Raw genomic sequence first — 23,873 nt, 5'->3', positions numbered from 1 at the left:
GGCTCGGCCCCGCCCCTCCCTTTCGGCGGGAAGCGGCCGCCCGCCCCACGTGACGGGGCAAGGTCCCCGCCTCCCCGCGCAAACCCGCCCGTCCCGAGCAAAGACCCCGCGGGGCTGCAAGCGCGGCGCTGCCGCTCGGCCGGCAGGAGGCGCCCGACCGATGCTGCTCCTCGACTCGGATCCCCTCCCAGCCGCCCTTTGCCTCCGATGCTGACCCCCACAAACACCCGCGGGCTCCAATCTCCGAGCCCGGTCCTCTCCCTCGGCCAATCCACGGGCACCTTCCCGTGCCTCGCCTCAATCCGACCAATCCGAGTGCGCAGGCCAACGCTCGCCTCAGCAGCCAATCAGGTCGCGGAACGGCGGCAGGACCCTCCTCCGTCTCGTTCGCCCCGTAGCAGTACCTACTCTCGTTTTCTCCCCCCGCCCCTCCGCTCCTGCCGCGGCGGAGGCTGGCGGTTGCTGCGGCGCCCCGCGGTTGGAGGCCGCCTCACAGCAGCACCTGCCGCCACCGCCGCCTGAGGGGCTCCGGCCCCTCGCTGGTCCCGGCCCTTCCGCGAGCTCTGCCCGAGCCATGCTGCTCCTGGCGGCCGCTTTCATCGTGGCCTTCGTCCTCCTCCTGTACATGGTGTCGCCGCTCATCAGCCCCAAGCCTCTCAAGCTGCCTGGCGCTCACGTCGTGGTGAGTGAGGCGCGGCGTGCTGCGTGAGGAGCGGGTCCCTCTCGCCGTCCCTCTCCGCCCCGCACTGAGGCAGCTGGCCGTTGACTCCGCTCTTCCCCGCCGCGGCGGGGGGGTGGGGGGAGGGTGGCGGCTTCCGTGCCGTTTTGTCCGTTGGGCTGGCGGGGAGGAGGAGGGAGGCCGCTTCCTCTGAGGTGGGCGCGCAGCTCTGTGGGAAGGGGTGTCTCGATGTCGGCGGGGGCGTATGGCGGCGTTAGGGAATACTCGCTCTGGGGGGTGAGAGGAGGAAGGCGGCCAGCCATAGGAATGGTGGGGGCTCTTGGGGAGCTGGCGGACGGTCAGTCCCTGCAGGCTGGTGGTGGCGAAGGCAGTGCTGGGGGTGGGAGGGTGTCGGTGCTGGGGGTGCCCGTTGCTTGATGCACCGCGAGCTACCAAAACATGAGAGCCGCAAGTCCCGGGTGATAAGGCAATGACCTGTACTGATGAGCCTGACAACCGCTGTCTATCTCGGTTGGTTTAAGGTTATCTTCCGAGTCACTGGAAGTGGGAACCGTCTTCAGTCTTCATGTTTACTTTTTGAGACATCCCTTTTGTACTCTCGAAGTTACCAGATATCTCGATTTTTTGTTTTCTTATAGCATTTCCCACGGTATTTCAGTGGGGTGTGTGCTTATAAACAAAGGCAGAATCTGTTGTTTCCTTGGTCTAAAAACCCAAGTCAGATGTGAGGAAATGGAAAGGCTAATACAAAGGAAGTGGTTAGATGACATTCATGCACCTCTTCATCTTTAAGCACGTAGATACTGATGTCTATGAGCAATATTTTGACTAGTCAAGATTGTAAACGTAAGGCTTTAGAAGGAAGTCTTCACAAAGACGTATTATTGAAAGAGTTCATGAATAGGGCACCACTAGAAATTGTATGGGTTTGTAGCTTGGGGAGCAATAGGGAAAGAAAACTATACCCACCATGTGCTTTCAGGTGGATCACAAAGTAGTGGATTTGGACACAAGAGAGCTATTGAAGGAATCAGGGTCCTAGAATCAGCTTATTAAACGTTAGTTATATCCTTAAGATATGTTCTGTGCAGAGAAGCTGTAGTCTACTGTTCGAGTAAATATGATTTTAAGGGGGGAATAGCACTTGCAGGTGTCCTTTATTACAGTGGGAGTTTGTGATGATCCAGAAGATAGGCGTTTTAGGTGCAGGTGAATTTACAGCTACTCCAGGTTGGTTGGGGTATCTTTCTTTTGATCCCTGTGTGGTGCCTTGTTTTGTTGGTATGTGGTGATGGGGTTGTTTTTTGTTTGTTTGTTGGTTTGGTTGGGGTTTTTTAGTTGTTATTTTTGGAGCTCCCTTTTGGAGGATGGAGCTGTCCCCAGAATAATTTAGACCTGTCCAAGTTGCAACAGTATTCCCAAATTGCTTTATGCAGTAGGTGTTACTTGGATGCTGCAACTGGCTTTACAGCATCATATAGTGTATGAGGTGTGTCCAAGCTTGCATTGAAGTTCTCTGGTTATGGTTCTTCCCACAGATGTAATGCTTGTTAAGGAGGAACCCTTCAATACTGTGTAAAAGCAAAGGTGAAGCAGATGTAAGGTCTGTAACACTATCTGAGGACTTCTTTGAAGTCTTCTCACAGAAAAATATCAAAATCTGTTTGTGTTCTCCATATGAAAATTCTTTTTAGGTTATTACTTGGTTCAGATTAACATAATATCTTTGTTAGGCCTCAGTTAAATCCAGTCTTGCAATAAAGAATAAAGATCTGCAAATTGTGTATTTAACTAGTTAAGCCTTCTCAAGAGTGCAGTGATTACCATTGCACAATAAATACAATTTTTCAAGGTATACTAGAATAAATTGGTGGGATTTTTAAGCAGAAAAAGTCAGTCTTATCTAGAAACTCTTCCTTCTGGGGTTTGTTGAAAGTATCTTGAAAATGTATCTGCTGCATTTCTGGAGGAAGGTCATTGGACAGCTTCGGAGGCTATTATGTACCAGTTATTGGATTTTCAGCTCAAGTCAGCATTCTTTTCTCTTTTAATCATCAGAGTGGTTCGGGTTGAAAGGGAACTTAAAGATCATCTAATTCCACCACCCCTTGCAATGGGCAGGGATACCTTCCACTAGACAGGTTGCTCCAAGCCCCATCCAACCTGGCCTTGAACACTGACAGAGATGGGGCAGCCACAACTTCTTTGAGCAGCCTGTTCCAGTGCCTCACCACCCTTACAGTAAGGAGCTTCTTCCCTATATCTGATCTAAATCTGTCCTCTTTCAGTTAAAGATGGAACTGAAAGTACGCTCTTTCAGTTTAAAGCCATTCCCCCTTGTCCTACCCCTACATGCCCTTGTAAAAAATCTCTCTCCAGATTTCTTGTAGGCCCCCTTTAGGTACTGTTAGGCTGCTATAAGGTCTCACAGAGCCGCCTCGTCTCCAGGCTGAACAACTCCAACTCTTTTGAGTCTGCCTTCACAGGAGAGGTGCTGTAGCCCTCTGATCATCTTTGGCCTCCTCTGGACTCACTTGAGCAGGTCTACGTCCCTCTTGTGTTGAGGGCCCCAGAGCTGAATGCAGAACTTCAGGAGGGGTTTCACCAGAGTTTTCACCAGGGTTTCAGGTCAAGCACACAGCAGTTCCCTGTACCTCACCCCAACATTTGCATTTATCAGGGGGGAAATAAGTCTTATGATCCCTGTGATCCTTAGAAGCTGAACTCTGTTATTAAGGATTCCAGCTACAGAAGTTGGAGTCAGCCTTTTTGGAGGAGCTAATTTGGCACCTGTTCTTCTCAAACACAGAAACAGCTCAATAATGCTGCTCAAGGGCTGGTAGTATTGCAGTCTGACCATCTGAATTAATATTGGATTTAATTCTCCCTTCCTGTTCAGAAATTAGTCTGTGTATTGAGTTCCCTATGACCAGATACGACATTTGTTGACTCCTGGGGCTGGGTTACAGTGAAATTGAATTGGTACTGATCCCGTTTTTCCAATGTCTGGACCTAATGAAATGCAGTAGCACTGTAGAACTATTGGCCACAAAGGTGAGGTAACTGTAATAATGTCTTGTTTAATGTGGTGGATGGGTGGTGGTCTTTTAATTCTGAGCATCTACATTAGTAAGTTACATACCTAACAGACTTCATAGCTTTGCTTAGGCTAACTTCATTGTAGCACAGAGCAGTTTTCACTAGCGATACGGATTTTTTTTTTTTTTTGCTGTTTCAGGAGCAGTCACCATGAAAGCTAACCTCCCACATATTAGTAACTGCTTCCCACCTAAATGCTAAAGTTCTCAGCTAATCGATATTGCCTTTTGTCATTGACCTATCTGACACGATCCGTATCCAGTGTTCTTGGGTGTGACTATGAATGAAAACTTCCTTTTTCCATTTCTTGCTTGACTTCAGACCTTGTCTTTCTGAAATGGAATTAGCATTGTTTGAGAAGCCAGAGGCTTGGTGCCAGTACCTTCACCTTCAAATAATTCCTCTAGTTTCTGTACGGTGTAGTTGACCTGTTCATGATACTCGGCAGTATGTGCAGCTAGTAAGCAGCTGTCTCTCAGTGCTATATGCCAAAATTCGAAATTGGAGCAGTTTTCCATGCACAGTGATTAGTTTATGTGCTGGTGTACCTGCTACTGTTGAAACCCGGTAGAAGCAGCTCACGAGTGCTGTGTAACTGTCACATGGCTGAATGTATCAAACTGAGTCTTTTTTCAGAGACGGACTGAAATCTTGCAACCTATTTTGCAAGTACCTTAAAATGTTTAACTTCTTTCCATCATAAAACATTAAATGGGGTTCTGCCAAAGTCCCAGATCATTAACCTAACACTCTCACTGACATCATTTACTTTGAAAGCAGTCATCCTTGGTTCAGAACACCACAGACCAGGTTTCACGTTTCTAGACATGCGTCTTGGAATCATCCTCAAAGGTTTGTGCAGTGTGAAGCTAATCTGAAGCAGCTATCTCTAATAATAGAGAAAGCCTTAAGAGTTGAAATTAATCTTTGTGAGTGCATCACCCATTCTTGGCCCATTTGTGACTGCAGACAAGCCAGTCAGAAGCCATGGTCCATGTTATAAACCTTTGCTGGGATTATTCAATTTACGCTAAACTATTTTTGAAGGTTAGTGATAAAATACTCGTATGAAAGAATTTAGTGACTCATGGGAATGTACTTCTGACTCTTCTGACTTTACTGCTTCAAGGAGTGGAAAGAATTTTAAGGATAATGCATCTCTGAAACCAGAGGCATTGGCAGATGAAGAGCAAACACAAGGCTTTTGATAGGGCATGTAGTTAAGAGATTGAGGATCTTTGCTTTGACACTAATTAACTCAATGCCTTCATTTTCTCATACTTAAAATGGAGGTGATACTTTACCTTCTCTGAAGTACTCTGAAATGTGATAAAGAATAAAAAATTATAATTTCCAGAGCAATCAAAATATTTTTCTGTGTATTAGGAAATTTGTATTTCAGAACTCAATTCATCAACAGATTTTTTTTCACAATAAGTGCTTCTAGGCATTTTCTTCTAATGTCTTGCTGATTATAATCTCTTAATATGCTGTTAAAAGAAAATTCAAATGATTTGGGTATGTTAGGAAGATACCTGTGTTTACTTAAGGGTCAAACGTACATGCAGACTGAGACTTGGCTTAAATGAACGAATCGTATAAAGGTAGTGTCAGACAGACATTTTTATCTTACTAAAAAGAGGCATCAGGATTGTCGGCTACACCTTGTTCCCCATGGAGTTTGTAAGTAGGTTTATTGAGAGTAATGACAGAGGTGTTAAGGTGACTTTAACCTGTATATAAGTAACATTTGGCAGCGTATCCTGCAACATGTGATGCATCACCCTGCATTTTTCTATAAACAAACTATTAATTTCCTGTTTGTGTAGAGGTTTACTCAGTATTACAGTTTAGAGGAAGAAGAAAAGGTAATGGAAGTTTAGGTGCTGGCATCCCCACAAAACTGGAATTGTGGGATGGCATGAACAATTCGAAGTCCAGACTGGGGGACTCAGAAATACTCTACAGAGGACCAAGTGTTGAATTAATGGGTTTCATTTTAATAGGAAAGAAGCTGTTTTCTGTTTATGTTTACATGATGATATCTTAAGCAGGCAAGATATCTTAAGCAGACAATCTGTAATTGTTAATTTTACAAATAATTTCTACAGTGACCAGGTATGGAGGGGCAGTATGTAATTATATCATTATGACTAACATGAATAGTGATTTCAAACTTGTAACTACTTCTGCTTTTAAAAATAACATTTAGGACTTAGTCAAAAGCATGTGAGAGAGCCCATGTGGGTGCAGGTCTAAATGTGCTTGAGGTAAGAAATGAGCAAAAAATACCACTGAAGTAAAATTGGTTTTGGGGTAGAAGCAAATGCTCATTGATCCGCTCAGATCTTATTTTTCATTCATACTCAATCAGTACGTTAACTTTAGTGTAGCTTCTGTACTCACACCTCATTGAGTGATATTTTAATCTCAGTATCTTTTTAGAATTTTGATTTAATTTGACTCATCATGTGGGGGAAGGTGTGAGGGTAGTGGACTAACACTGCCATTTTCAAATAACTTTTAGGTAACTGGAGGCTCCAGTGGAATTGGAAAATGTATTGCTATTGAATGTTATAAGCAAGGTGCTTTCATAACACTGATTGCAAGGGATGAGGTAAGTATATGTTTATTTTTACTGGCTAAACTCTCTTCACAAAATCCATGCAGGTGGAGAAGAATTTTAGCATGTATAATTATTCATACGTTCTTCAGTGTATATTTTAAGGGGATCTTAAGCATTTCAAATTAATGCATTTGAATAGCAGAGGTGGCTGCCTTTTTGAGGAGTGTAGCTCAACATGGAATTAGCTTGTCTTAAAACTCTGCCAGTGTTACCACTTCTGTTAATGGTATTAATTATTTTACTGTCTAGATCTGTAGCAGAGGACAAAAGCAGGAAAAACCCCATAGTCTTTAAAACCATAGAATTATCCTACAGTAAGTGACAACTGGGGTTTAATTACAATTCTTAGAATTCACTGAATATTTTGGTGTCTAATCAGCATTATATCATACTTTTAACTAGTGAAAAACTGTTCATCAAGACAGTGTTGGAAGAAAAAGGGTTGTTTTATATTTGTTTGGTTTGGGTTTTTTTGCTGATAAGTATTCTAAATTTAGTTGGAATGACCGTTTTCATAATGGGTTTTTATTTTATTTGTAGAGAAAAACATAATTATTCAGGAAATAAAAGCACTTAACCTGGGGGGCTCAGTCCCAGCTGTTTTTGATAATTTTCTTTAATTTGAGAACTTACTTTGCTTACTCTTGAATGCATCCAGAATGAACACAGTTTTTTTTTTTAAGGAGTATGACAGCTTGAATTTACCAAATTTTAGTTAATTTCTGTTATTATAATTCTGTGACAGTGATTATACTTCAGAACAGTTTATATAATATTACACAAATATAAAATAGAACCGAAATACAGATGAAGAATTAGTATCTACAGTCTTAGCTGCTCTGTGTAGTTGCATGAAACAAAAGCATTGTATCTATTATAGGCATTGTTACTGGCATTAGAAGAAGTGAAAACCAGAAAAGTGAGTTCTGGTAGTTTTATGGATTTTGTGTATTCGTAATATATTTATAAATCTGTAAAATTACAATAATAAGGTGTTACAACTAGTTACAGATAACTCTTTGGGGCTTAGGGTTTATTTCTAAGCCTTATTGAGATACCAGAGACTAATGCTGCTCTCAGAACTGCAGTGTTCTTGTGTCCGTTTCAGAACAAGCTGCTGCAGACAAAGAAGGAAATAGAAAAGTATTCTGTTAATGACAAGCAGGTAAGATCACTGCTAACAGTCAGTGTTGTGTGTTTTGTTTAATTCAATTACTACAATGTAGTTTACTAGTCCTGTCTTTAAAACAAAGCTGTTCAACAAACACAAGCGAGCACTCAGTATTTGTATTGAAAAGTATGCTTACGTGAGATATTCTGAACTCTGCTGCATTTGATACTGCCTTGCTAGTGCATTAGCCTGATTTTCGTAGAGAAAGATTGATGTCTTCAGCGGTGGGTGTAGTATGCTTTTTTGGATAGTTGCAATTTACCGTCACTCAATAAGTACTTGTATGCTTCAAGATGAAGTGGAAGAACCAATTTTTTTTTCTTTTTTTTTCTTTTTTTTTCCTCTCAAGATCTCTTGCTTTTTGCAATTCAAAAATAAAGCAATTGTCTTGGGAAAGAAGTTAAGGTACTTGATTCCAGGTTTAGTTCACTTCATCATACATTGTTTTTCCTGGCAAAGAATTGTAACAGATACACAGGTTAAATTTGTGGAGTTTTGAAACTTCTGAACACTGAAGCTGCCTTAGTGAGTAGGTAGTGCGTTCATGCATAAAGGCGCTGTTATAGAGGTTGCAGAGGTACTAGCTTAGAATAGGTAAGCTTGCTACATTCAAAATGTGTGACTTCAAGATGATATGCTAAAATTATTTTTTTTCAGTACTAATAACCAAGGGGAGAGGTGAAACAGTATTGAGACTGTTAATGTATTTGACTTCTCCTTTCTCATGTTCCAGAACCTTTTTGTCACTTTCATGGTTACAAATACGAACAATTTATGTGTCTGCAGAAAAGGATTTGAATTGATAAGCTGCATGTTTTGTTGAAAAGCAGCAATGGAAAAAGCAAATATTTGGAGACAATAATACTAGTGCTAGCTGATACCTCAATTTAGAATGTAAGATTCTGTCTTTTTTTTTCTTTTTTTTTTTTTTGTCAAATGGCCCAAGCTGATTTTTTTTTTTTTTTTCTGTGCATGCTGCCTTATTCAGATCAGGTATTTGAAAAACTGAGCCATTTGAGGTGAGGAGAAGCTGTGTTTTGCCCAATTATGAAAATAAATCCGAATAACTGTTTTCTTTTAGCTGCTCTAGCAGTTTCCCAAATGTAGCATTAAAGTTAATCCCTTGTCAAACACTGTGTCAGGATGTTCTTGTTGAAATCTGTCCAAGCTTGATAGATGCAGACTTTTTAAAAGAGTATTACTTGGTGCGTGTTCCTAAGAGGTTCAGTTAAAGTCTCCAAAAAGTACCTTCAGGGTTGAGCAAGCTGCAGTGTGGACTGAGCAGGACTGCTTTTGCAGGGTCAGCTTTAGACTTGTACCCAGGTTAAGTAAGCATAAGCAGTGGGACTGATAGGTGGGCTGGCTCTTCTGTAGTTATTGTTGGATTGTAGGAAATGTCACAGGGGAGCCTGCCTGGTCTAAATGCAAAGAACAGAACTGGAAAAAGCAAGGAGTCTGAGGCAGAGCTCACACTGGTACAGCAGATCAGAAGCTGGGAAGCAAGGGTAGCTGAAGTGAGAGAAGCTGTACAAAAGAATTGCTGAAAGAGCATAGAGAAAGATATCTGATACACAACATGCACACAGAGACTGTTGTTTACTAAATGTCAAACTAAGAGGCAGAGATCCTCAGTAAATACTACTTTTTCATGAGCATATGCTGTCATTGTTCAGCTCAGATGTATGCATGAAACCGGGTTACATTGACAACCAGGGTCTGAACATCTACGTACATTTTAGTGTTTTGACGTTTTCATGCAATTTAGTTAGAGTATAGGTGTGCAATGGAACAAAATCCTTGCCCTTAGGTATTTTTGCAGTTTTTTTTTTTTATCCCTTTCCTAATATAGAATAGTTACTTCACTGGGAGCTGAATTGATCTTCTGTTGTGAAAGCTTTATTAATGATCCACCACCATGCAATATTTGGAACAAAAGTTGGGGAGCATGGCTGGGGATATTAGACTATTTCTGGCAACATGTTCCATGTCTTAGGCATGGATCTATAGCACATGCTTTGCAGTGAAGGTAATCAGTGTATTGTTAAAAAAAGAATGTAAAATAATACAAACAGAGAGGTAAATTGTAAAATGTGGTAGTAGTAAATAAAACTGTGATAGTTCCCAAATGCAGTGCTCACAGTGTGAATAACGAATCTGTGCAATCTGATATATTAAACGACTGCTTCAATTTTGGTACAGAACTGTGAATTTTTTTAACCCTCCTCACTGATCTTGTGAAGATATCCAAATAACAGATAACTTCTGTTCAAATGGCATTGTGTTCTTAAACTTCTGTAAAACAATGTTTCCAAAATGGAATAAATGCCCTAAGGTGAGATGCATGTATACCACGCAATAACTCACACCACAAACTTACTCTGATGTCCTACTACACACAGTGCTGGGAGGCAGGAATAGCCAACCTGCTATGCAGGAAAGGCAAGCAGATTCTGTTTATGTACCTAGGAAGTGTTGCAGTCTGACCAGAGGCGGGACTGACAAATGACTAACTGCCAAAGCAGTTAGTTATACTGTGGTAAGTTGCTTTTTTGGGGGGTGTGTGTCCACGTGCTCCACGCAAGTGGTCATGGTGATACTTGTTACAAACTGGTGATTATTTCACCTCAAACTTAAATGAAGTTTAAATGAATTGACCAAAGTGACAGAAAGGATAGAAATTGGATTAAAAATACAGGAGTACCTGCTTTTATTGAGATTGCTTTTCCTTTGAAGATGACAAATTCCCCGAAGCTCTGCTGATTGCTCAGCAGAAAGCATAGCTTATTTGTCAATACCTGGCCAAGCTGGAATTTATATCTTGCAGTTTGTAAGTGGTAACCCAAAGGCAGTGCTTCCTTTGGCCAGAAGAAGTTGTGTGAAGAAGTTACAGGTTGCCCAGAGAAGTTGTGGCTGCCCCATCGCTGGAAGTATTCAAAGCCAAGTTGGATAGGATCTTGAGCAGCCTAATCTAGTGGAAGGTGGCCCTGCCCATGGCAGGGCTGGTGGAACTACATGATCTTTAAAGGTCCCTTCCAACTCTAACCATTATATGTTTGTATGAAGTTGATGTGAAGGTGTTTCCGAACATGAATTCTGAGATCATCTTGCTGAAAGTAATCAGTGACTTTAAGAAAAACAGGGCTTAACAAAATTTAGCTGCAATAAAATTTAGTCATTTGGTTTTGCTGTCCTGTCCTGCCTGGCCCACCCTGCTCCTCCGGCCAATGCTTCTTTTCAGTCTTTTGTAGCTTCCAAACTAAACCCCATAGTCTCTGGTTTCCAGACAAGGAGTAAATATATACGTGTTATTTCACTTTTTAGGTAATACAACATTGCAACTAGCCAGTTTCTCATAGAATTTTATTTTAGTTTTGTCCTTGACATCTCCCAATTAAACAGTGTGCAACTAAGTTTACTACTACAAAAATAAAGACATGATGAAAAAAAACGGATAGCGTGCATTGCCAGTACTGAAGTTATCAGGCTTTTAACACGTGCTTTATAAATTTTGGAAAAGTTTGTTGGGTTGTTTTTTTGTTGTTGTTGTTGTTGTGTTTTTTTTGTTTTTTTTTCCAGTGTTGATGCTGTAGTTTTCACAGTAACACTCTGCAGCCATGCCTTTCTAGGATGTGGAAAAAAATGTTTGTTCTTAAAGATAGGCTAGGGCACACAAATGGCTTGACTTGTGTTTAATGCTGCTGAAAGTTAAATGTAGCACTGCAAAATTTTGTCTGCTTTGGTTCGAATAGTTTTTACTAAGCTTTATGTAAATAACTCAAGTCCTAGTGTTATTTTCTACTTTACTTTTAATACAGTAAAGTAGAAATGATATCTTGTGCAAGTATAGCTGCTTTGAAGATCCTGAAGTGCTTTTGTATTCTTAATATAGTATTTATTATACTAGAATGTGTATGTATGAGGGGGAGGGGTTTGGAGGGAGCAGGCATTGTGTTCTCCAGTGTGGGAGAAGTATAAACTGTCCTATCAAAAAGACTTCTTGGTTGTTTTTTTTTGTTTGTTTTTATCTGGAAAAGATATGTCATTGGGTTTTGTTTAATTTTGAAAGGCTTGGAGTCAATGGTTACTGGACTTACTGTGTTGTTAAAACATTCCTTCATTTTCTTTTTCCAGGTAGTACTCTGTATTTCTGTTGATGTATCTAAAGACTATGAACAGGTGGAGAATGTTCTAAAACAGGTGAGGAAGTACTGATTCGCTTATATATCTTAAGAAGCTTATCTCTGTGTAATGTATTTCTAATGGAAATAGTTTCTTATCATGATACTGTAGTAAAGATTTTCATCCTAAAGATTTTAACCTCTTTCCCCTCTTTCAGGCTCAGGAGAAGCTTGGACCAGTTGACATGCTTGTAAACTGTGCAGGAACATCAATTACAGGAAAATTTGAGGATATTGAAGTGAATTGTTTTGAAGTGAGTGAGCATGCTTTTTTTATTTTATCATATGATTTCTTTTTCAACCATTCTAACAATTAGCTTGCATTCCTGTGTCTTTGCAGGCTTTTTAAGAATAGTGACACACTTGATCTGTGGTAGCTGCCAGAATTAGATCTGTGAGGATTGCCTCTGATTTGTGAGGATCGCCTCTAATTTCTCACCTAACTAGTGGTCCATTGGTAGGGCAGAACAGTGAATTCTCCCTCCAGGGTAGTGTCAGACTTCAAGATGGCACAAGGCCTGGCATGTATTTTATAGTTTAATGTATTGTGAATGTCGCTGAATTTCATATGGTCTCACTTTTTTTTCTGATGAAGAATTTTTTTTTTATTACATATTTTTAACATGTTTAAGAAAAATTCAGCTGTTATCAGTGTTCAGTTGTGAGGTGCACAATTTCTTTGCAGATTAAAAAGCTGCTGGTCTGATTAGAAGACCAAAAAAAACTTCACCTCAAATCCCTGCATGTTGGTTACTTTATACTCGCAGCTCTCAGGCCCTGGGTCATCTACAAATAATGCTGAATAATCTGAAAATACTAAACAGGAATAATTTTACAATTAATTTGAATAATCCATTCTGTTGTTTGATATAGGCTATCAATTATGGTTTAGGTCTTCTAAGAGTGAAAATTAAATACTTCCACTTATCCTGCCAAAGATTAAAATCTCTGAAATGCATAAATGCTAGAATTTTTCTTGTTTTGGAAAGCTCTTTAAACTTTTATTTCAGTATGTTTTCATATATCATGTGTAAGTGGATTGTTTCCTGGACATTGTTTAGGTTAGATTTTCCCTCAAATACTCTTTTTTTCTTGAAGGCCACATGGTTCAGAGTATTATCAGTATCCTGGATACTATTAAGACATTGATAGACTGGGTTTCTTTTGGCTTAAAGTAAGATTTTTAGGTGTAAAACAGTTTCTTTTGGTAGCTGATAGAACAACGAATCTAGTGAACCTCATTATTAAAGCCAACTGAAATAAGGAGTTTTGATAAATAACACCAAACAGCTGAAGAATTCTGAATCTGTGGCTCAAATACCCTATTAATATCGTTTGTACAGAGATTAATGGCAGTCAATTATCTGGGTAGCGTTTACCCGAGTCGAGCAGTAATTGCTACCATGAAGGAACGAAGAATGGGGAGGATTGTGTTTGTATCATCTCAGGCTGGGCAATTAGGCCTCTTTGGTTATACAGCTTATTCTCCAACAAAGTTTGCTCTTCGAGGGTTGGCTGAAGCCCTGCAAATGGAGGTACGTGTAAAATAATTTCAGTATTTTAGATTGTAAACAATTTATTTTTCTTTCAACTAGCAGCACAGCATGTTTTCATCTAAATAGGTCTCTGTCTTGAGCAGCTCTGTCTGTCTGTCTGCTATGTTGGCCCCTTTTTTTTGGCAATAGTACAGTCCTATTGCTCTGCATGGGGTTGCAGAAGCTAAGCTGATTTCAGTTACGTAAGAGGGAATAGATTGAATCCATTCCTAGAACTGAAGGTGACCACATGTGCAGGCATTTTTTTAATCTTTTATTTTAACTAAAGGACTTGTTTTAAATCTTTTGAGTAAAAGTCTTTTTCAAGGCTCTAAGTGCAGAATGATACTGAAAATCCCATAGATGCCTGTGGGGCAAGCCAGTGATTCCCAGCCTGTTTATGAGGCCATGGTAAGTGGTATGTGAACCCTGTGAAGCAGTAGAACTTGCAAGCTAGAATTTGTGGGTTATCCACGAAAAGAAAAAAAAAAAACCACAACAGTATTGACAGTGGTTCACCCTTCTCAATTTTGGTATGTGTGAGCTTTTTATAATGTAGTAATCTAAGCTTATGCTTAAGTCAAGACTAAAAACCAACCAAACACGTTTTTTTAATTATTCAGTGGAAGAAGGTTGGTAAGTACATTGTAGTAAGACAGGTAAAATTAATTTGAAAATTACTTCCCTTATTCTCCTTTTAGGAAGATATATTTTTTTGGTTGTTAATTGTTCAGATATTAAGTGCTGGTGTTTGGTTCTAGACCCTTGCATAGTCCCTGTTGTTATCCTGTTCTGTTCAATATAGCTGTATCCCGTGATCCTGAATAGATAGGATAATAGGTGAAACTGTCTCTAATCACTGCTGGCCTGCCAAATAGAACAACATGACTGCAGGGTCCTTTGGACTGGTGACAGATATTTTTGTGAATACTAACTTACACAAAACTAAAATTAGAGTGTTTATGGACCTGTGGTGTAGTATTTCAGTAAGTGTTTTCAATATAGAATGTTTCATAATATAAATTAAAATGCTTAGCTGTATACAATGTTTTGTTTTATCTTAGCCCTCTGAATATAAAAGCTTCTTTATTTGTATTGGAATACAGATTTGCATTGTTGCAGTTTCTGAATAGTAGCGCTGTAAGTGATGTAATTCTTTGACACATACATACAAATACATAACTAAATGCAATCCTTGACATGAGACCTTACGTTTTTTCCTCTCATTTTCTGCATTTTTTTTCCTTCTGTATCCTTAGACTTTGAGCCCTTGCAAGTTTATACCATGGGTTGAAAAGCCTTGTGACTTGAGTATACATCCTAAAGATACCAAATTTTCCTTTTACATTTTTGTTACTTTGCCCTCATCCATCCAGCAGTGAAAGTACATTGACATCAACAACAGCAAAAAAGCATGCTAATAAGCCTCAGTGAAAGCCTTTTTGGCCTCGTGGTTATGCATGTTGGGGCAAAGGTTTAGTCTCCTTTTAAAATTGAAATTGGTAAAATCACAGAACTTTACTTTCATATTCCTCCTAAATGTCTTAAAAACCACTCAGATTCGCCAAATGATTTACATCAACTGCAAAGCACTGAAGTATTTTTATTAAAAAAAACAACACAACCAAAAATCTTTGCTGTTTTGTGTTTTCATTTGTCAAAGCTGAAAAAAGTGTTTTCATTTGTGAAAGTGCTGAATACACAACCCTAGAAGCAGTTTGAATTCATGCTTGCTGTATTTCTGTACAAGAGAAATTAATGAAGTTGAGGGACATGTAAAGTCTGTAAGTACTAAAATAACATTTACTTTGTAATATGCAGGTAAAACCGTATAATATCTACGTAACGGTGGCCTATCCTCCAGATACTGACACACCTGGTTTTGCAGAAGAAAGTAAAACAAAGGTAAATTGTTCTTCAGTAATACTATAATGTTTTTAAAGCTTCACTTTGTAGTAAGTAATGCATTTCAGATTTCATTTACTTCTATAGTACTTTTGAAATCAGTGCATGGTGACATTTTGAAAAGTACTTTTAAAGATTTAAATTTTATCAGCTTAACTACACAGAGTTAAATAGCTTGTAGGATAATATTGCGTATTGTTCTGGCTTTAAAGGGAAGAATTACCTACTTTTAATAGCTGAAACACTGCAAAATCTTTCTGTACACAATGAAATTATTGTTGTGGAACAGCAAACTGTGAAACCACTATTTGTTTTGATATCATAGCTAACAAGCCAAAAATAATATCCCTGTGTTGTGTCTGATAATATGCAGTTGTTCTGGTAGATGTGATGGATGAAAATAAACTTCAGATCCTTCAGTAAAGTCTACAAACTGTCCATGCTTTATGAATATATGTAATGACACAATTCAGTAGTGACTGTTGACTAGCATTAAAGTAGGAAGTAAACTTTTTGTCTATGTAGTGCAAATGACATTAGCACTTTCCAGAAGAGTGTGTCAGCAGTAAGGTCTTTTCTATTGGGCTTACCTTGAAAGTTTTGACTTTAGCAAATTTAGTTGCTTCTCATCATGTGACATGTCCCTGCACATGACCCACAGTTCCAAAAACTACATTCAGGCCTCCTGTTCAGACTGAAGTATCAGGTAACCAGAGAAAAATGTATCTTCTTTTTTATTTGCATACTGTGAACCGGAAACCTGATATTTAAGGAGATCAGCCTTTTCAAGATGCCTCTTCATGTATAATAGGAAATTGGGGTTGAATCCCATTTTGTCTTTTGCCCTTTGTGTAGGAGTCAGTAGGGATGATATAACACTCTTCTTACCTCCATCATTCTTGATACAGGTATTCTGTATTATGGAACAAAAAGCGCCAGAATTAGACATCTGCAAATACTTGTATAGCTTGCATATTCTCTGGGTTTTTGTTTTCCTTTGTAATAGCCTATTTCAGGAAAATATAATCACCAGCAAAATGCACTGTTCATCCAAAATTTTTCTTTACAAGAGATTCAGTGAGATTTATCTCATTAGTCAAAAAGATGTTGTCTTTCAATGAAAGACTTTCCAGTGTTTTAGCATACATGAAGTCTTCAGGTGACTTGCTCCTGTTGTGACAGTGCATCTTAAATCTATGCAGTACTGCATTGCTCTGACAGTTCAGATGCTTGTTTATTATTGTTGCATTTAGTTAACACTACTTAGTTTGCAACATTTCTGTAGTTTGCATCTCTTTAGGACTATTTTTCTCTGTACTCACTGAATATAGTAAAAGGAACTGGGAAGATGTTAGGAACTGGGGTACAGTTTTCCTGTGTTTGATACTGGCCAGTAAGCTCAAAGGTACATAAGGGTTATGAAATGAAGATCTGATGGTGTAAGCCATATCACTGTAGGAAAGTGTGTGAAAAGTGTTTGTGACTTCTGCTGGCAAAAACACTGATTCTCCTCTCTGCCCCCTCTTAAAATACACACACTGGAAAAAAAAAGTTTTGAGCGAGCCTGGTGTGTGAAATCAGAATTTGTAATTGTACAGGTATTTGGAAATAGGCCTGTTTCTGTGAAATCTAATTTCTGTAGTAATTTTTATTGATAATGAGAGAGGAACCAGTAGTTGCTCAGCTCTTCCCTAGAAGTGCTTTTTTTATTAAAGTATTGATCTCAGGATTAAACTAGTCACAGCATTTGACTAGGCTTGAATGCTTTAATTAAATTTTGTTACTAGATGTAACAGAGTTAGCCATTACAAGTCAACTTGTGTTGACCAAGTACTCCTTTCTCCCTAACTTGGTGCTGGTTTTTAATTCATCAACAGAACCATCTATCTCAACATACTGAGCATAACTGCTGTGCAGTTAGCTCCACTGTTGTTTGGTTTGTTAAAAGGACATGAATGACAAACATGCTTGTAAATGCTTGAAAACATGTTTTTGCTGTTTGTTTTTGTAACAGACCAGACTTTCTTGTTTGGTTATGGTTTGTTGTTGTTTGTTTTGGGTTTTTTTTAATGTTTTTTTTCTTTGTTTTTATTTTGCTTTTTGTTTTTGTGGGGAAAAAAAAATGTGCTTGCTAAAATTAGTTGCCCTAATTGCTTTTTTCTAGTGAGGCAAAGTAGCATAAATGCTCTAAAACGTGAAGAAAAAAAATGTCATGATGGATTTTGGTGGTTACCAGTGTGTGGCGTTTGAGAAATTTAAAAAATAAAAAAAAAATAGTTTTCTAGGATCTCAAAATATTTCAGGCCTATCTTCATTTCTGGCAAGAACCATAAATTAACTAATACCAAGTGCTGAGGAGACATAGTTTAAGCATTTTGATTTCTTCTACTGAAAATAAAATACCTGGGGGGAAGCACTTTTTTGTATTTTATTAGTAATGAACTATTAAAAAAAAGTACTATACTCAAGAAAAAATTTGCATTTCCCTCCATAAAAATAGACTAATACCTATGAAGAGAATAATTAAGTAAATGTTTTAGGTGACAGTATGATACCACTTGCTAACAGTGATGTCCTCCATGACAAAAGACCCAAAACCAAAATTTGACCTCCATATTTTTCTATCCTGTATGTTGTTAGTCAAACTTACACTGGTGTTTTTCTATTAAAGCCCTTAGAGACGAAGCTGATTTCTGAAACCTCATCTGTTTGTCAAGCAGAACAAGTCGCCAGAGTTATAGTCAAAGATGCCATTGTAAGTAAATTATCTTTTTAAAGTGAAATTATCTTTTTAAAGTCTCCCGTTGGAGAGACAAGAAATGCATGTAATATTTGTTCAGGGCTGTGAGACAATTGCTAAGCTATACTCTTCAGTTAGTTTGAATAGGAAGTATACTTTTTTTATTCTTCTGCTATTGTGCCCAAAAATGACTATACAATCTCTTGGAACTAAAAAGTATCTGAAGTTGTACATCAGACAGAACAAAACGATGCATCAGTATGATGCAATGTCTCAAAGGTAGATTATGACTGACTTTAAAGCACTAAACTGTGTTAGTTTTTATGCGTGAAATACCATTTGTCTAACCTCAAAAGCCTGTTGAACTATCTTACTTTCCTTGAAGATGAGTTCATATAAAAATAATTTTACAAAAATGAAGGCAGTCTAGCCTTTTTGGCTTTTAATGTCTTAAGTATATGATTTATGGGTGATTAAAATACATAAAATGCTGTTCTTAGTGGTTGAAAGTGTATTGTCTTTTTGAGGATTTCTTTTTTAATGTTTTGTTCTGTGGAATGCCTGTATGCTTAATAAACACCATGGAATGGAAATGAACATGAAATTTCATGCTTCTAAAGCACTGAGATTTAATCCTAAAATCTGTAATTACTTTGCAGTTCAAAATACTCTTGATCTTCAGCATGATTTACATTTACAGCAGGCATTCAGTTGTGAAGATTTTACAATATTTTTACAGATGCACCACAAGAACAGAATTTTGTCTGGTTTTGGGGGTTGAGTTTTAAAAGCAAGCACTACCTCTCATAGCATTCTGCTTTGGTGCTTAAGGAAAACTAATCTCCTCTCTAATCTTAAGCATCTGGTATTTCTACACCATGCTTTCCAACACTTTGGATGAAATATTAGTTCAAGCATGGTCTTTATGCACTCAAGCTATCAGCGGAGAAGTCTATACTGTAGAAGCTGATGGTCCTCTCGGTTGTGTGTTGGGAAATAACCAAATCTCTAGCATAGATTTACTCCTAACCCTGATTCAGGAGCACTACCACCTACTTTCACTTCCGCATTCCATAGACTTGGTCCTGCAGTGTTTCGGAAAGTCTGTTTTCCAGCATGAAGTCTGCTTGGAAAAAGAAGGGGAGAAGCCTGGCAGAGCTGCAGTTTTCCTTACGGGTAGTCAAAACCCAACCAAACAACTTTATGTCTATCTCCCATCTTCTGCCAGCTGAATTCCTTAGCAGGCTGTGTATCTCATGGTTTTGAGGAGGGCAAGGTAAAAATCCCTGACATAGATGGAGTACCTGTTACCTAGCATCTGAAATGCACTCCCCTGCCAAATTTCATGTGACAGTGAACTAATTTTAACAAAAGGCAGGCATTGATTTATTCTACAGTTACTGTAGTGATTGGTGATCTGGTGACCTGATACAGTTAGGGTGTAATTCTGCCTCTGAAATGCATTTACCACCAGGGAGTCTGTTGTGCATTTTCTCAGTCAGTAAGCATGCTTCAAGAAGAAGTTTAGTGCCTTTCTAGCTTGTAAAGAAATCTGCAGTAATGTAGCACACCTCTCTCTAAAGAGATGTTAGCTTCCTTGGCCATTTTCAAGTGAATGCCTTTTGAAATGTTGCTGTATAGCACAAAATATTTTTTAATATTAATTGTGTTAATAGTTTTTTACATAAAAATATTTGTTATTAGTGACATCAGTCAGCTATGTTCATCAAGAATAGATGTTGAAATATGGCGAATCACGATTTTCTACAACTGGGTAAATTATTTTTTTTCTTAATTGCTGTTTTCCTTCCATCCAGCAAGGGAACTTTAACAGCTCCGTTGGATCAGATGGTTACATGCTATCTATATTGACAAGTGGAATGTCACCAGTCACTTCTATTACTGAAGGTCTTCAGCAGGTAAGATTTGGGAAGGCCCCGTAGTCGTAATTTCTTATAGTTTAAAATACTTTAATTGGCAAACATTGATTTTTATTTTTTTTTTCATCAAATGGCTGCTAATACCATGGAGACTTGGATTTAGGAAACTGAAGTAGTATTTTCAAGCAGAAGCAGGAAGTTGTTGGGAAAGCTAAGACTGCTACCTGCTACGCAGTCCTGAAGTGTTACATAGTGTTTTCATGAGTTTGTTTTCTTGAGATTATATGATGATCTTGCCTGTAACTTTTTTATTTCATGAGTAAATATATTGTAATCTGGGATTTTAAATGAATTGAAAGATGTTTCTCTCTGTTTCTAGGTTGTTTGCATGGGCATTTTTCGCATCGTTGGCTTATTTTACCTAGGAAGTTTTGACAGCATAGTGCGTCGCTGCATGATGCAAAGGGAAAAATCTGAAAGTGCAGATAAAACTGAGTAATCTTTACTTTGAATTGAAAGAAGAATGTCAAACAGTTCTGGACAGCTTGCTGCTTAAGTGGGACTCAGTTTTTCTCCTGAAGGATTTAGACTGGAAGTAATTGCATATGCGACAGATGAGTCCCCTCAAAAACTATGAAAGAAAACAGAAGTACAACTCCAGAAAATGCCAAACTATGCAAAAGTGTGAATGAGGATTAGATTATTTTTTTGGAGTGATCTGAGATGGAGAGAATCTGGGAAACTTGTGATTCTGCAGAATAGAATTTCAGAACGTACTGTGTGCGGTAATTCTGGACAGATGCTTAAGTTTTCTCACTTTGGTGTTTATGGACAAAATAAGTACCATGACAGACTGGGCTGAAGTTAGATTGAAGTCCCCTGAGCAAGTTGGTACCTTTTGCTAATGTTCTGGGACTGTTTTTAATTTAGAATGTTAACTTTTCCTTTGGCCAGTCTACAGGTCCTTCTGTCAATGACAGCTTTCCTTATTCTGTTCAACATGCAACTGTGGAAACCTTAAAATGCCAGAAACATTTGTATGATCCAAGCTTTCTCAGTCTGGGAGTAATTAAAAAGTATGGTTTAATATATGCATACTTTCTAAAGGGAGATGAAGAACCCGTTCCCACAGAGAATGCTAGGAGATGTGGTCGGGTCTGTAACTACTCTGGCCTTTGATGTATGTTGTGAACAAAAAAAAATCAAACCAGTATCAAGTGTGTTGATTATGACTTTCAGCATTTTAAGCCATTGAAATAATGTACAATTTTTACAGATATTTATCTGTACTTTCCTATCTGCCAGTTTTTGCTCTGGAAAGGAAAGTAGCGTAGTGCTACTGTTATGCACATTATTTTTCAAAGCTGCAAATGATGAGCCAAACTAGTAGTTGATGATAGATTCAATTGTAATTAAAATGCCAGGCTCTTCCAGTAGCAGGAATGTAGCTTTGGGGCGGAGGGGGAGGGCTGCGTATCAGAACGGCATTCCACATTAATTTTGTCATTGCATGGAAAAACTTTTGCATAGCAAGAAATCATGTAAAATACTCTCCTTCTATGCCTCAGTTCTAGTTTGTTTCATTTACAGTATATGAAACAAAGCTGCTCAGTAACTGCTTCAGAATACACAGAACCCCGTAGTTGTTTCTAATAAATCTTAACACTGAAGAAACTTGATGCATAACAATGATGTTTTAAGGGTGCACTACACATACTGTTTATTTAATGGACCACTGTAGCAAGTGCCTTGTGAGCTGCTTTTCTTTCAAAAGCTGCATATTTTGTATTTGTTAGCACTGCTGTGCTTTCAATGTCATATTTTTCATTTTCAGTCAGTACTCTGAATCTAAAATTACTCATAAAACTGGGCACTTTCACTTACTTGAAAGTAGTATTTAACAACCAAATGGGAAAAATTGTTTGCTTTTGTTAAGATATTCGCTACACCTTCTTCAGAAGTGTTACTCGAGCTGAGATGAAAAATAATAGTTGGTTAAGTGGAAAACCTTTAATATGTAATTTATTGAGGCTCTTTATTTTCTGTCTTTGAATTTGGTTGATCACTTTTCAGTTTTTCTTCACATAGACCAAACTTGCTTTAATACCTGGTTTACAAATGTATTTTTGGGGGAGGGTCACATTGGCACTCTCATTTTAAGTGGTTAGACTTCAGTTGAGGCATTGTTGAATTCATCACAAAGACGATGTTTTAGGTCCTGCCTCTTGATTTTGTTCAGATATGTGAAGCTGTGCATGCCTGTGTTATACTGGTTCTGAGAATAGGGCATATTCCTGCACTTTGAAACAGCTGGGCTTCAATACAAAGAAATCTAGTGTGCATATGTTTCCTGTGCTGCTTAATGTGAATGACATAATGGAGCATTTATCACACATCCATTGTCAACATTGCTGTGTTTCTTAAAGCAACAGACCAATGCTATCTGGACCCTATTACTTGTGTTAATTCTTATTTTGATGAAAATCAAATATTCTTTGACGATCTGCATGAGATACCAAGATGGGTAAACCAGTTGTGCTGTAATTTGAAAGAAATGGTTACATAAATTACTTGACAGCAACACAAGCTTGAAGGTCAAGACTTATAACCAGTAAGACTTTGGATACTTGAATGTTTGGATCTTCAGCTTGGAGTGTTAAAGAGTTTGCATTTAAGAAACATAATCCAGAAGGTCAGAGCACACACAAGACGCTATGGCAGCTGGGCCTCTTTAAAATATTTTGGGTTGGACATCACTAGTCACCATTTTTTGACCAGAGAGTCCTCCAAGTCATGACTAATAAAATTTCAGCTCAAGTCTCTGTGAAGGAGGAATAAGAATTCTGTGGGAAAATTATGGCCCTGATCTATAGACACTTTAGCTCACATCTGATCTTGCATAGTGTTAAGTGGTTGTATTGACAGTAAAACTGTAGGTTGAACCCCTCAGCAACTGCGCAAATTGGAACAAGGCAAGTTTTTGAAGGAACAAGTGAAGAATAATCTTTTAAAATGTTCTAGTTTCTGCTGTTGCAAGTTAATGCAGTTAATTTTAACTGATAAACTTTTCAACTGTTTTATTGTCAAAACATAGTAAATTGTCAACAACCTTTGGTGTAAATTTTGTTTTCTTATGCACATTCTTTATCAATATACTCATTTTAAGGTCCAATATTAAGTGAAGGAGATGCCTTGTAACCTTGTGGAAAAATGTTTAGCAGCTGAAAAACTATTTTGCCAGTTTAAATGTTATGAAACCTCTGCATTGAAATGTCTTAGCAATGTATTAGATCCGTGAAAAACTTCAAATAGGCTTTATTACTTTTTGTCACATTGTCAGTAATTTAATCACTTGTGCCATATCAGTCACTGTCTTGTCTCTTGTTTTTTTGGTCAGTCTCTTAGATTCAATTTAGGCTTTTTTACAGTCTTTTCCATTCCATGTAGTTTCTAATGACTGTCTGCTTTAAAATACAGATTCATTGTAACTTTACATATAGTTTATTTCACCAAGGTGTTCTTGTGCAATTTGAATAGATCTAATATTTTACTAAGAAATAAAGATATAGGTAAATAAACTTTATTTGCTGTGAAGAACTCTAGGCACTTTTAAATGGTAAAAGTATATAGCATTATTTGTAAAAAGAATCTTTGTGCTTATTGCTTCATCATTTTTGTGCCAGAACTGTAAACTAGTTTTCATATTTTATATTTCTTGAAATAAATGGAGAATCAACAAAGCCTGTAACTTCTGAGTTCTTTGAGGGGATGAAGAGCGATGGATAAATGCATTTGCAGGGTTTGGTGCAGTTTTTTTGTTCGTTTTGTTTTGGGCTCAATTTTTGGTTTTGTTTTTGTTTGTTTTTGTTTGGGGGTTTTGTTTTTGTTTTTTTTATTTAAATCTGGGATTAGTTCAGCAGGATCTTCTTAATTTTGTGGGACAGCAGAGGGGGCAATATATCCCTTCATTTTAGCAGTTCAGGACAGAGGTGTACAGCAGATGAAATGCATAAGGAGTTCAACTGAATTTTGCCAGCAGACCCTGTGTCATGAAACCATG

At 38.2% G+C, this 23,873-nt stretch overlaps 1 protein-coding gene across 1 annotated transcript; it reads left to right on the top strand.

Moving 5' to 3' along the window:
• The first annotated feature begins 464 nt into the window (after positions 1-464).
• Positions 465-23,553, top strand: KDSR (3-ketodihydrosphingosine reductase). Its single transcript, XM_061449307.1, has 10 exons — positions 465-682; positions 6,306-6,395; positions 7,513-7,569; positions 11,707-11,772; positions 11,912-12,007; positions 13,097-13,288; positions 15,110-15,193; positions 17,865-17,948; positions 19,751-19,852; positions 20,193-23,553. Exons 1-10 carry the CDS (start codon positions 575-577, stop codon positions 20,310-20,312), a joined length of 999 nt encoding a protein of 332 aa, XP_061305291.1. The 5' UTR covers positions 465-574; the 3' UTR covers positions 20,313-23,553.
• Positions 23,554-23,873: the final 320 nt, after the last annotated feature.

This window comes from Pezoporus flaviventris, unplaced genomic scaffold (genome assembly GCF_033815535.1).
Source record: "Pezoporus flaviventris isolate CSIRO_AGI_PZ_B2104156 unplaced genomic scaffold, CSIRO_AGI_Pfla_v1 ptg000007l, whole genome shotgun sequence".
NCBI lineage: Eukaryota > Metazoa > Chordata > Aves > Psittaciformes > Psittacidae > Pezoporus > Pezoporus flaviventris.
This window is presented reverse-complemented; position numbering and strand designations above follow the sequence as displayed.